This window comes from Miscanthus floridulus, chromosome 2, assembly GCF_019320115.1.
Source record: "Miscanthus floridulus cultivar M001 chromosome 2, ASM1932011v1, whole genome shotgun sequence".
Classification (NCBI taxonomy): Eukaryota; Viridiplantae; Streptophyta; class Magnoliopsida; order Poales; family Poaceae; genus Miscanthus; species Miscanthus floridulus.
In genome coordinates, this window is record NC_089581.1 from 79,526,657 (window position 1) to 79,541,366 (window position 14,710).

Consider the following 14,710-nt stretch of genomic DNA (forward strand, 5'->3'; position numbering starts at 1 on the left):
TTTCTATGCAATACTGTGGACATGTGTGGTTTCATGATCATCAGCTTCTTACTTTGTGTTACAAGAGCTTGCACATTGGCAGTAGCATCAGGGATCCTACAGAGATAAAACATATACACAACAAATAAGTACAAATCAAGATAATACCATGATTTAGAGCTTATGGTCCATTTATATCTCATTGATTTCATATATATATATAGGCTCTAAATGATATCTCAGGTAAGCAACATCTCTTGAACTAGGAAAGGCATATCCAACCATTATGGTCCGTTCATAACACAAGTCTTGTGTGCTGATATAATATGCTGATAGATAAGCCTAGTGTTAAAGAACTTGTATCTTATTTTTCCTACACCTTTTACTTTCCATGGCTTCCAAGCCTAGTGTTAGGAATATGCTCAGCATCCACTTTAGTGGTTGGAATATACTGTAGTAAATGAGAGTCCCCTTTGCCTATAAAGGGCAAGGGAGTGTCATTGTAAAATTAGGTCATTTTATTTTTCATTCAATCCAAGTGACCAAGGGCCAAGCTGCTCTCTGGTAGTTCCAGATCTGAATATGAGATCCAATCAGGCCAACAATTTGGTATCAGAGCCGAGAGGGTTCTTGACTGAGCGAGCACCATGTCCACCGCCAGCTAGATTGCGAGAGAGCGCGCCGCCGCAAGTGTCAGAGTCGATGATCGCGCGACGCGCCTTGCTGCCGCAGAGGTTGGGCTACGGTGGTAGCCGAGACGGCCAGGCAGGCGGCGGCTACTGCCCTACGTGCCAAGATGGAGCCGAAGCTAGAGCCAGCTGGAGGATCGTGTAGCCTGGTCGGGCGCCGCCGCCAGTCGCCATCACCAGAGCGGCGTCGTGGTCGGGGCGGCCGCTCCTCGGTGCTGCATATGGTCTACCGCGACTCTAGAGCTGGAACGCCCTAACCGATGCTCACCAAGTCGAACTACCACGAGTGGAGCCTGCTGATGAAGGTCAAGCTGCAGACCCGACGGCTGTGGGAGGCGGTTCACGTCGGTGGCGTCGACTACAACGACTATCGCCGGGCACTGGAGGCATTGTGTGCCGCCATCCCCATTGAGCTCGGTGCCTCCCTCACCAACAAGGCTACGATAAAGCTAGCGTCAAAGTTTGGCTAGGCGGTGACTACTCGGCGACTATGCGCGCCTAGTCGCTGGGCGAAGCCCATTGCCGTGACTAGGGGCATAGTCGCGCATTGCGGCGCTAGGCGGCCATAGGCGCGCGAGATGAGCGCGAGCTCGAGGGCGACTAATTTTGGCGCACCAAATCGGAGCGCGGAAGGAATTCCCGCGTAGCCAGGCCCGCGCGCGGCCACAAGACCTAGGCGCGGGAGGATTAGAAGGGAGCGCGGCGCCATTCACTCGTCCCCACGTAAGATTTGGTCATCCCCGCCGCTGGTCCTCCTCGCCGGGCGAGGTCCATCCTGCCGGACGACCTCCTCCCCGCCGGTCCTGCTCCTCCCGCCAGTCTTGCTCCTCCTCTGCTCCTCCCCTGCTCATCCAAGCTCATCCCCTGCTCGTCCCCAACTCGCGCGCCACCGGTCCTGCTCGTCGTTGACTCGCCGCCGCCGTCCTGCTCGACCTCGACTGGGAGCAGATGAACAGCTTGAGCTGCGTAGAAGTTTAAGAGTGAGGGAGCTCTATGAAGGAGAAAAATTTGAGTCTGAAGAAGAAGAGTATGATGATGAGGATGTGTACTATAGTGAAGAAGAAATATGATCTAGACCATCTCCATCTAATAGTGAAGCCTTTTGTGATGCCCTGGTCTTATGAACTGCAGCTGTGTCACTTTGTGTATGTGTGTCTTCTTTTGTGATTTGTGAGACCTGAACTAAGAACTATGTGCTTGTGCTGTCCTTTATTTATAAATTGTGTTGTGCACTTGTATTACTGTCCTATCCACTTGTATTGTAATTACCAGCTGCTGGTATGGTGTCATCATGGATGGGAGGCTGCTGAAATCATCCAGATAAGTCACAACTTAGTGTTTTCTTTTTTTTTGATGAACAACTAGCTGTCTATTGACTAATTTACTAACTACTAGCTGTCAAAATGTGTTGCAGAAGCTAGGAACATGCAAGAGTAAGCCAGCTAGAAATCAGATATGTCTACTGGCCCTCTTTTTATACTTACTGTGACTCATATATAGTAGTTATATATATATATAGTTATATACATAACAAATATATAATTTATGGCTATATTGCCAAAATGCCTAGGAAAACGCCTAGGACCGAGTACTCCCGACTAGGTGCTAGGCAATGGGTCAGCGTCTAGATTCCGCCTAGCGCCTAGCTGAACTTTGGCTGGCATGGGAATTGATCGCCGTGGCACGCATCGGCAGAGATCGTGTGCGTCAGGCGACATTGCAACGCCTCCGAGGGGAGTGGGAAGGCCTCGCCTTTCAGCCTAGTGAGCAAGTTGAGGACTTTGCCCTTCGTGTTACCAATCTGATGGAGCAGATGACGCGCAACGGCGACAGCGACCTCACGGAGGAGCGCGTGGTGGAGAAATTCCTCCGCTTCATGCCGAGGAAGTACGCGCAGGTCATCATGTTGATCGAGACGCTCCTCGACTTCGAGCAGCTCACCGTCGAGGATGTGACCGGGAGGCTCAAGGCAGTGCAAGACCACGAGGAAGGGCCTCATATCGAGCCGAGCGCCGCTGGAGGCAAGCTGTTGTACACGATGGAGCAGTGGCGTGCCTTTGACAAAAAGGAGAAAGGATCTGGTTCGTCTGGCTCCAAGGAGCGTCGCCGGCATCCACACGACGACAAGGAGGAGAAGGGACCCCGGGGCCAGGTCGATGTTGATGGCGGCGCCACCGGTGAGCGCAGGGCAACCCGGGATGACACCTGCAACAACTGTGGCAGGACTGGCCACTGGGCCAAGGACTGCCGCCTTCCTCCACGCCACAGTGGGCAGGCTCATGTTGCGCAAGCAGAAGAGCAGGATGCCACCCTATTCCTGATGCACGGGTGCATCGAGTTGCAGCAAGACAGGGGAGGGGGTGAAAGGTCCAAGCTTTCCCCTTTTCGGGTCGGCTAGCTCCGCCGAGCTCCACCTCGATGAACTACGTGCCCATGCCTTTCTCGGCAAAGGTGTCGCCGATGACAAGATCGACAGCTGATACCTCGACATCGGTGTGACGCACCACATGACTGGTCGGCATGAGTTCTTCTCCGACCTGGACTCTAGCGTGAAGGGCTCCATCAAGTTCGGTGATGCCTCCGCCGTTGAGATCAAGGGCGTCGGCTCGGTCATCTTCAAGTCCAAGGCAGGGGAGCATCATCTTCTTACCGGGGTGTACTACATCCCGGCCTTGAATAACTCCATCATCAGCGTCGGACAGCTAGACGAGAATAGCTCACGGGTGGAGATTGAGGACGGTGTGCTGCGCATCTAGGATAGAGGCCGCCGTCTTCTCGCCAAGGTGAACCGAGGAAGCAACTGCCTTTATATGCTCCATGTATAGGTGGCGCACCCCCTCTGTCCTGCTGCACACCGGGATGATGAGGCGTGGCGTTGGCACAAGCGTTTCGGGCACCTTCACTTCGAAACCCTAAAGCAGCTCGACAAGAAGATGGTTCACGACATGCCCTACGTCAACCACGTCGATCAGCTCTGCGACACCAGTGTTGTGACCAAGCTGAAGCACCGGCCCTTCCCGCGTCAAGCCTCCTACCATGCCACCGAGTAGCTCGAGCTGGTGCATGGCGACCTCTACGGTCCAGTGTCACCAGCCACTCCTGGAGGTCGGCGCTACATCCTACTGCTCATCGACGACACCACCCGCTATATGTGGGCCATGCTACTCGATTCCAAGGCGGCAGCTACAGACGCCATCAAGCGCCACCAGACAGCCGTGGAGAAGGAGTGCTGCCACAAGCTCCGGGTGCTACGCACGGACAACGGCAGTGAATTCATGGCAGCTGAGTTCGCGATGTACTATGCCAATGAGGGGATTCAGCGCCACTACTCCGTGCCCTACTCACTGCTGCAGAATGGCATGGTCGAGCACCGCAATCAGAAGGTGGTGGCAACGGCGCGCGCGCTCCTCAAATAGTGCGGCATGCCGGCGGTCTACTGGGGAGAGGCCGTGATGACCACCGTACACTTGCTCAACCACTCTCCGACCAGTGCGCTCGATGGCAAGATGCCGTATGAGGCCTAGCATAGGCGCAAGCCAACGGTCAGCTATCTGCGCATCTTCGACTGTCTCGCCTTCATCAAGGAGGTAAACCACGTTGGCAAGCTCGATGATCGCAGCTCGCTAGGGTTCTTTATCGGCTACGTAGAGGGGGCTAAGGCCTACCGTGTGCTCGACCCGACGACACGGCGCATGCGCGTGGCGCGCAACGTCGTGTTCGATGAACGACGCGGCTGGGCATGGGACAAGCGTTGGATGACGGGTCGGCAACCGTGCTTCGCGACTTCACCGTCGAGTACGCGTGGGCTGGAGGTGCTGAGGAAGCACAAGGCGCATCTTCATCGACGTATGAGTCTTCATCATCAAAGCCGACCTCTTCACTAACTCTGCCTCATTCGCCTTCACCAAATCCAGGGGAGCTCGGCAGCCCATCGGCGGTGGTCGGCAGCCCATCAGTAGCAACTCTGACCTCTCCAGCACCGTAGCCAACCTCTCTGACCTCTACATCATCGTAGCCGATCTCTCCAGCGTACTAGCCGACCTCCTCAGCGTCTTCTACCTCGCTCGCTACGACACCAGCGCACGTAGGGCAACCGGAGGTCGAGTACGCCACACCGCTGGAGGACGATGAAGACCGCCTGGATGCCTACTACGATGACGAGCCTCTGTGATACCGCATGGTGGGAAGCATCCTCGGCGACCAATCTTCACCGGACCAGCCCGAGAGGCTCTTCGCCTAGCTTCATCTGACGCACGCCGGTGAGTCGACCACTTACGTTGAAGCGTAGGGTGATCCGGTGTGGCGGGTGGCGATGGTGCAATAGCTCAAGTCCGTTGAGCAGAACCGCACCTGGGAGTTGGTGCCACTACCTGACGGCCACCGCCCTATTTCCCTGAAGTGGGTGTTCAAACTCAAGAAGGACGAGCTGGGCGCGTTGAACAAGCACAAGCATGGCTGATGGCATGTGGCTTTGTTCAGCAGGAGGGGATCGACTATGACGACGCCTTCGCCCCCGTGGCGCGCATGGAGTCAGTCTGTGTCCTCCTCGCGCTGGCGGCTCAAGAGGTGTGGCAAGTCAGTCTAGACATTCGGTTAACCGAAGCCGATTGGTTTGGTTCTTCGGTTCTTCAGCTAATTTGGTTACCTAAGAAGAAGGGACCGATCGGTTACTTTGAAAATGCGGAACTGAGGAATTTTGGTTTTGGGTAATTTGGTTCAGTTTCGGTTCTAACCGATGGAACCGAATTTTTCAGGAACCAAGAAACAACCCATTCAATTGCAAATTTCGGCAGCATTTTGCCAAATTTGGATGCAGTCAAAAGGGACAATTTAAACAGCAATGCAGCATAAAACAACAGTACAACAAATATATGTTATTGTTCTCTCAAATATTCAAACATAGAGCAATATTCAAGCCTACAGTAAAAAAAACAAGAGGTCCAACAACTTAGTTCGGTTATTTCAGGTCAATTCGGTTAATCGAGTGCTGGAACCGAATTAACCGTAATAATTTCGGTTCCTAGGAACCTGGAACCGAACCTGGGACCGAATATTTTGTTTCGATTACTTCGGTTTCGGTTCCGGTTAGTTCGGTTCGGTTCTCGATTCTTAGTTTTTTGTGCCCAGATTGAGTAGCAAGTCCACCACATGGATGTGAAGTCCGCCTTCCTCAATGGCGACCTCAAGGAGGAGGTCTACGTGCGCCAGCCACCTGGCTACGCCATCGCCGGAGAAGAGGGAAAGGTGTACCGCCTGTGTAAGGCACTCTATGGCCTGCGTCAGGCACCGCGCGCCTAGAACGTGAAGCTTGACGCCACACTCAAGAAGATTGGCTTCAAGCAGAGTGCGCATGAGGCGGTGGTGTACCGACAAGGTAGCGGACGCAACATTCTACTGGCTGAAGAGCAGAAGGTGGAGGTGTTCAAGGCACAGATGAAGAAGGCGTTCGACATGAGCGACCTCAGCCTCCTCTGCTTCTACCTCGGTGTCGAAGTGCGCTAGGATGCCACCGGGATCGCCCTCCGCCAAACCCACTACGCCAAGCGTATCCTCGAGCTCGGTGGCATGACAAGCTGCAATCCGGCCCACACCCCGATGGAGAAGAAGCTCAAACTGAGTCAGGAGAGCACGGCGGAGGAGGTCATTCCAACCCATTACCGGCGGCTGAATAGGAGCTTACGCTACCTGGTCCATACCTGGCCATACATAGCGTTCGCTGTCGGGTACATGAGCCGGTTCATGGAGCGGCCGACGATGGAGCATCTGCAGGGCATCAAGCGAATCTTGCGCTATGTGGTGGGCACCCTCGACTACGGTCTTCACTACGGAAGGGCCCCCGACACGGCAAGGTTCGTCGGCTACTGCGACAGCGACCTCACCGGTGATGTGGATACCAGCAAGAGCACAACCGGGACGATGTTCTTCCTCGGTGATTGCTTGCTCAGCTAGCAGTCCCTCAAGCAGAAGGTGGTGGCCCTCTCAAGCTGTGAAGCAGAGTACATCACCGCCACCACTGCAGCAACACAGGGGTTGTGACTGTCAGGGATGCTGGCAGAGCTCCTTGGCAGGAAGGTGGATGTGGTTGAGCTGAAAGTGGACAACAAGTCTACTCTAGCTCTTGCCAAGAACCATGTCTTCCATGAAAAAAGCAAGCACATCCGCATCAAGTACCACTTCATTAGAGATTGCTTGGAGGATGGAAGCATCAAGGCCAGCCACATTGCCACTACTAATCACCTGGCTGACATTCTCACCAAATCGCTGGAGAAGTCCAAGTTCTAGGAGATGAGGGAGAGGATTGGGCTACAGTAGATCACCTCCAGTGTTCGGCACAAGGCTTAGGGCGAGATTGATAGATAAGTCTAGTGCTAAAGCACTTGTATCTTACTTTTCCTACACCTTTTACTTTCCTTAGCTTCCAAGCCTAGTGTTAGGAATATGCCTAACATCAACTTTAGTGGTTGGAATATGCTGTAGCAAGTGGGAGTCCCCTTTACCTATAAAGGGAAACGAAGTGTCATTGTAAAATTAGGTCATTGCATTTTTCATTCAATCCAAGCGGCCAAGGGCCAAGCTGTCCTCTGATAGTTCCAGATCTGAATCTGAAATCCAATCGGACCAACATACACGCAAATGTAAATCTAATTATATCTGATTAATTTCATGTACATAGGCTCTAAAAGATATCAGGTAAGCAACAATCTTGAACTAGGAAAGGCATTCGCAACCATTTTGGGCCATTCCTAACACAAGTCTTCTGTGTTGAACGATATATATGCTACATCCAAACAAAAACTAAGGCTCTGTTGTGTAGTTTATGTGACTGTATGATAATAACTACAAAAATACTATATTGGTACATTAATGTATAAAATAAGTACTTAATTAAATTGAACTGGTGCTTGTCCATCTAGATTTACCAACTATAGCATCATATATGTTGAAGTTCTTTTTTCCTTCATGTTGTGGCAAAAAGGAAAAAGTAAAGGCAAAACAAACAAGCAAACCGACAACTTTAACTGACCTACCGTCTTATCAATAATACTCAATTACTATTTAGTTAGACTCAATACCTCGAAAATGTACTAGTTTACTAGTGCCAAACTATTACCTAACCAAATTAATAAAACAATACCTTAGCTTAAAGCACAGTGCGCCACCCCACACCTTGCGAACTACACATGAAATGTACTTTTTGATTTGTGCAATGGAAAATGTTGTTCTACCAAGAATACTGAACAATGTAAAACTCTAGTGATTTGATGTTTATACCACAACAATGTAAAACAATACCAAGAATAATATATACACTTACTTGTAGGGCAGGTCTGGTGTAGTGGTGAGAGCTGTCTCACTGAGTCACCAGGTCTCGGGTTCGAAGTAGCCTCTCCGCAGATTTTGTGGGGGAAGGTTTGCCTCGTTTTTTCTCTTCTCCAGACCTCCCTCATGTGGGAGCCTCCGGCACTAGGTCTGCCCCTTTTTTTACTTGCATCCTGCTAGGTGAACTGAACTATCCCCAATCACAGAGAAAACAACACTTTGCTCCTCGTCATATTCCAGGTCTAATCTGTACATGCCCGATGTAGAGTTCAATGCGCAGAGCCTCACAGGCATCATACTACCAACACTGCATTCTATGGTGCTCCAACCAACACTCTCAAGATTACCTAGTGTAGCCTGAAAAATACACAAAAAAAGAAACATGCTTTAGTAATCAAGAGTTAAACATTGCACATGTTCTGTATAGCAAACGTTGCAGAAAATATTTTCTATAGCAGGTGTTTTGATGAATCGGCATGCATAGCTTCCAAGTTTTTAAAATTGTTTTGAATTGGCATAAATATAGAAAATGTTCCATGTAATGTTACTGGTAAATCCACATTTTTAATCTGTTTGCAGTGTACCACAAAACTAAGCTATCTGGGGTTTCCTGTAGTTGCAGATTAAGAGCAATACATCATCTATTAAGCCACGGAATGAACAAATAAAGCTTTGGATACAAAAGAGACAAGTAATAGAACACATGCCCTCCATGGTGCAACCTTTCTCTACTGCATATGTAGAATATAACTATATACGCTAAAAACAATTTGTTATTAGCAACACCAGATTGATCAGCTACATTAATTAAACAAAACGATCAATAATGAATAAAACATGTCCTAAAACAAGGTTCTTGAAAGTCCAAATGCAGCAAAAGAACAGATAAGAACACAAGCACTGGCGGAGGACGGAAATCAATCAAAGAATGCACTGAACTAAATGAATATATACAATATTCATCCGTTGATTACAAGGGGACAGTAATCTTATTACTTCATAGACATAGGCTCCATTTCTAATCACAAGCATCTTACATCTTGTCACTGCCATATATATACCAATCCGATTAAGTGTAAACCATTTTAATAGAAACAAGTCGCAATCCTTATCACAAGCATCCACATCCTTTCACTCTCATGTGTATACTAGTCCAACTAACTCTAAACCATTCTAATACAAACAAGTCGCATTAAATATATATTATTTGAAAGGCATGACCAACATGGTTGAGAAAGATCGGTTCATCTGACAGGTCAGTACTGAAGATTTTATCCAGCTCATATAAAATTGATATTTAAGCAGTAACTAATACTACATAAGAGTTGAGAAGAATATTTAGGGACAAACTCCTATCATATCTGATGTTAGGAACACACAAAGAAGCAAGTAAATCTAGAAATCACACATTTTATTTGGCAAGCACACTGCAGCAAGCATGAAATGCAATAGGTGGGAATCCATCCAGTAGAAGAATGGTGCTTTAGACATTGACACTAACCGACCAGTTATTCTGTTTCAAACTTTCAATAGATTTCAAACCATTTTTTTACAAAATCTACGAATATCCCATTATATGCCGCGAAAAATTGTATCATTGTGCCTGTGAATGACATGTGAGACCCAACCTCATTTGTCATTGACATAGACTAGTGTCATTTTGGCAACATGTGGTTTCACTAGTGGTGATAAAAGATATATTAGCTCCCGAAGTTTACAAGTCAGACAGGATGCAGTCTGAACAACGACCTTTTGGAATTGGAGGGGTGATTTGACACAAATGTAAAATGCATCTTTCAGCATATAAAAAATATTTCAGGGCAAGTGCAAACTGGAAGGGTACAGATTTAAGATGGGCAGAAAAAAGTATGGTACAAATAGCAGTTGCCAAGACAAAAGTGTGATGACCACTTCCTATTGACAAATTTTCAGTTTATTTGCAGAGTTTGATATCGCAAATTCCAAATTTTATTCAGGAGTTTGGTGCCTTCAAACAATGAAGTTTATATTAGTATACTTTAGTCTCAATTCTCCTCTTAGTTTCTTTCCCAAATAGACATCATTGTTTTGGATTCTGGAACATTATGCTGAAAGTGAAACCTGAAACTACTTACAATCATATTTCCTATTTCTATGCAGAGTGTTCTATGGTGCACTGGTTGTACTAAAGTGGGGCAATCAGTGCCTTGAAAACAGAGGACATCATAATGTATGTAGGAGGAAGTAAGGGGCGCTGTTTGACTGTAGTGATGCACTCAATATTTTACAGTGTACAAGGCAAACTATTTTTAGGCGATGATCACAACTGTGCGCAAAGATTGGTTATGTCCTCTTCACTATCAAATAGCATCAATCGCAGTAAAATACTTTGAGGTAGCCTACTAATGTAAACTAATCCTTGGAGGCAGTGACTAGGAATCTGCTACATCTGGGAACCAGAACAAAAAAGATGCAACTTCATGAACCCAATTGTTAAACAAAAACCAGGAATCCTGATATCAGCATAAGCATATACAGTACTGTAATTAGTAGCGACAAAACCTCTTAGCTTTCGCAAGTTCGCAAGGTTTTTTTAGGCGCTAGGCGTTTTTCTAGCCGTTTTGCCAAATTAGCACATAGCATATATATATATATATATATATATATATATATATATATATATATATATATATATATATATATATATATATATATATATATATATATATAGCTGAAATGCTGAATAAATTAGTTAAATAGACTAATAGAGACATAGAGTAGCTGAATACAGTATATAAAAGAGAGGACCAGTACACATACTGTCGGGTACCATAAAAAGCGGCCCCCTAAGCGAGAACCGAAAAAATCGCTTAGACCCTGTCAAAATCAAAGCCAAGAGACAACTACTGCCTAAACCCCACCTTGTCCGAGTCTACCGATTCTCCGCCTCGCTCGAGGCCTCGCACGAAAGGCCTCGGACGAGTTACCGATTCTCCGTCTCGCTCGAGGCCACGCACGTAAGGCCTCGGACGGAGAACTGATTCTCCGTCTCGCTCGAGGCCCCGCATGTAAGGCCTCGGACGAGGTGTCGATTCTCCGCCTCGCTCGAGGCCGGCTCGGCAACAACCCCGTCGCCTCCGCCTCGACCGACTTCCCTGCAGAACATCACGTCCAACTAATGCGACCAACCACTCCCGCGATGTCAGCCGGACGACGGCTCGACATAGCGGAGCGACTGACGAAATGGGAGTCGCATCAACCCCATGCCGTCCGGGACAGGACGGGGCAGGGGTTACCGCCCGCTATGCTCGGTACTGTGCCCACGACTGACGCCCGCACTGCACTGTTGGTTGAACCAGTATAAACCTTGTGTCTCTTTACATCACCATCCGGGATTAGGAACACGCAGTATAAATTCACTAGTTGGTTGAGGGCTCGCCAGTCCAAAACACCGACAGTTGGCGCGCCAGGTAGGGAATCTACTGCGTGTCAGCTTCGTCATCCTAACAAATTCCGGATGGCAGACCCCATGCGACCACTGCGTATCGGCACGGTGATCTGGTTCGGGAGCCTAGAGTTCATGTCTCTAGGACATGAGTACGATATGGTACTCCTCTCACCCAGAGCCCCACCGACCGACGACGACACCACGCACTAGCAGCCCAGGCACAGGCGGCGCCCGGGCTGCCGCTCTCGTCACGCTCGCTAGGCACGACGCGGGTGGGACCACCCTGACACCATGCAAGCTCAGGGCGACGCACTACGCTCCGCCGGTGTTGGTACAGAGTCCCTGGTTGGGGACCTATCCAACCTAAGCCTGGGCAAGGGAAAGACGCCGGTGGCGTGTAGCGACACCCCATCATCAAGCTCTGCCCCGCCACCTCCTGAGGAGTCGACTCCGGTGGAGCGAAACCCGGCGATGGCACCATCCCCGTACCCCTTCGGGTTGTGTAATGCCACCGCCGCCTATGCTTTCGCCTACGCTTCCGCTCACGCGGAGCCCTCAGGACACCACCAATGCTTCGCCGTCGACCTCGACGCCACAACCTCGACCCACACCCACGCTGACTCCTCGGAGGAGGACGAGGCGTGGGCTGGAGCGGACTTCTCAGAACTTTGCGACCCTGAAGCCATGCACCGCTTCCTGGCTATGAGCGACTACTGCTTTGGCTACTCCGACTCTGATGACGAAGGCACTTACGACCCCACTCGTGAGTGCTTCCACGTTGAGCTCGGGATGCCGAGCATGGGCGATGAGGACGAAGGGGTAGGTTCTCGCTCCCCGCCCCTGAGGGGGTGGGCGGCGCCGCACCTCCACGCATCGAGCCTCGAGCAGCACGGAACGAGAACCTTGCCCCCGAGCAACTTCAACGCCCAGACCTGGAGCAGCTCCGTGAGCTTCAGGCCAAGGTCGACCAAGACTGACTCCTTCTGTAGCAGCTCTGAGACACTCTCGAGCAAGAGCAGCGGGGTCACGGTGATGGCGGAGCAGCCCGGTGGAGGGCTCGCGACGTCAATCGCCGCATCAACAACGACGAAGGGGGCGAGCAACCCCTATCTTCAACCGCGCTAGCCAAAACATCGCGGCGGCGGCAATACTGCTCCAGACGATGCCCGAGCCCTCAACCACAGAGGGGCGACGGCCTCACGGCAAGCTCTGAGACCTCCTTGAGACTGCCGCGGTGCAGCAGGCCGAAAGTTTCGCCTCTCGACGGCGCGGAGGCACCTCGAAACTTCCCACGGCACCGCCTTGGCAGGATAGGGAGGCCTCGGTTCGTCCCGAGCCCGCTCGAGCCCCGACGGCCAACAGGGTCCCCTCGGTGCACGACCGCCTCGGTGACCGACGCGAGGCGCAAGGCGACCACGATGTGGTCAGCAGGCGACGGTACCGAGGTGGCCGCTACGATAGTGGGGAGGACCGCAGTCCTTCTCCTGAGACGCCTGGCCCTCGAGTCTTTAGCAGAGCTATCCGCGCTGCTCATTTCCCGGCCCACTTTCAGCAACCGGCTAACCTCACGAAGTACAGCGGTGAGACCAATCCCAAACTATGGCTGGCCGATTACCGCCTGGCTTGTCAGCTAGGCGGTGTGGACGATGACCTGCTCATCATCCGCAACCTCCCATTGTTCCTGTCAGACTCGGCGTGTGCCTGGCTCGAACACCTCCCCCCCTCACAGATCCACAACTGGCGCGACTTGGTAAGGGTCTTCATCGGGAATTTCCAGGGTACATACGTGCGCCCCGGGAACTCCTAGGACCTCAAGAGTTGACGCCAGGGGCCGGATGAGTCTCTCCGAGACTTCATCCGATGCTTCTCTAAGCAATGCACCGAGTTGCCCAGCGTTGGCGACTCAGAAATTGTCTAGGCTTTCCTCTCTGTCACCACCTGCCGAGACCTGGTCCGAGAGTTAGGCCGGAACGTGCCGACCTCGGAGGCCGCGCTCCTCGACATCGCCACCAACTTTGCCTCGGGCGAAGAGGCTGTTGGAGCCATCTTCCCTGACAACGAAGCCAAGGGGAAGCGGAGGGACGAGGCCCCTGGAGCCTCGGCTCCCCACCTCCCTAAGAAAAAGAAGAAGGGTCGCCAGGGGAAGCAAGAGGTCCTCGAGGCCGGCCTAGTCACGGCCGTAGAGCGCAAGAATCCCGGGGCCCTGGGCTCTTCGACGATATGCTTAAGAAACCCTGCCCTTACCACCAGGGCTCGGTGAAGCACACCCTCGAGGAGTGCACCATGCTCCGGTGTTACTATGCCAAGCTCGGGCTCCCCGACGACGATGCCAAGAAGAGGGGCGCCGACGATAGGGACAATGATAAGGATGACGGGTTCCCCAAGGTGCACAACGCCTTCATGATCTTTGGTGGGCCTTCAGCGTGCCTCATGGCACGCCAGCGAAAGAGGGAGCGCCGGGAGGTCTTCTCGGTGAAGGTGGCCGCTCCCCGGTACCTCAACTGGTCTCGGGAGGCGATCACCTTTGATCAGGATGACCACCCTGATTATGTCTCGAACCCCGGGCAGTACCCACTTGTCGTCGACCCCATCATCGGCAACACCTGGCTCACCAAGGTGTTGATGGATGGAGGCAACGGCCTCAACATCCTCTACGCCAACACCCTGGAGCTCCTTGAGCTCGACCAGTCACAGCTCTGAGGCGATGCCGCGCCTTTCCATGGCATCATGCCGGGGAAACACACACGACCCCTCGGGCACATCGACCTGCCCGTCTGCTTCGGTACTCCCTCCAACTACCGCAAGGAGGTCCTCACCTTCGAGGTGGTTGGGTTCAAGGGAACATACCACGCCATCCTAGGGCGGCCGTGCTACGCCAAGTTCATGGCGGTCCCCAACTACACCTACCTCAAGCTCAAGATGCTAGGTCCCAACGGCGTCATCATGGTCGAGTCCACGTACGAGCATGCATACGACTACGACGTCGAATGCATCGAGTACGCCGAGGCTCTCATGGAGGCCGAGACCCTCATAGTCAACCTCGACCGACACGGCTCTGCCTCGGGGGCTAGAAGGGGGGACTCCCCCGCCTAAATCCCACGCACCATTTTTTAGTCGTTTTTCGAAAAAAATTCTACACCAAACTCTCTAGCGTGCTCTGACAAATCGATCGTAAAAAACCTAAGGACCGAAAGACTGTCTCAAGGCCAAAAGGCCGGCCGATTCACGAGACGGCCTACGCCTCCGGGCTACGGCACTCCCTCACCACCTTTTGCCCGAGGGATAGCTTAGGCTC

At 51.3% G+C, this 14,710-nt stretch overlaps 1 protein-coding gene across 1 annotated transcript; it reads left to right on the forward strand.

The window, feature by feature from the left end:
- Nucleotides 1–6,263: 6,263 nt before the first annotated feature.
- LOC136536745 (secreted RxLR effector protein 161-like) lies at nt 6,264–6,617 on the forward strand. Its single transcript, XM_066528935.1, has one exon. It carries the CDS (start codon nt 6,264–6,266, stop codon nt 6,615–6,617), a length of 354 nt encoding a protein of 117 aa, XP_066385032.1.
- The last annotated feature ends 8,093 nt before the right edge of the window (nt 6,618–14,710 follow it).

What these genes read in the sequence shown, in the direction of transcription:
- LOC136536745 (XM_066528935.1), top strand. Translation starts at nt 6,264, where the DNA reads ATGGAGAAGAAGCTCAAACTGAGTCAGGAGAGCACGGCGGAGGAGGTC.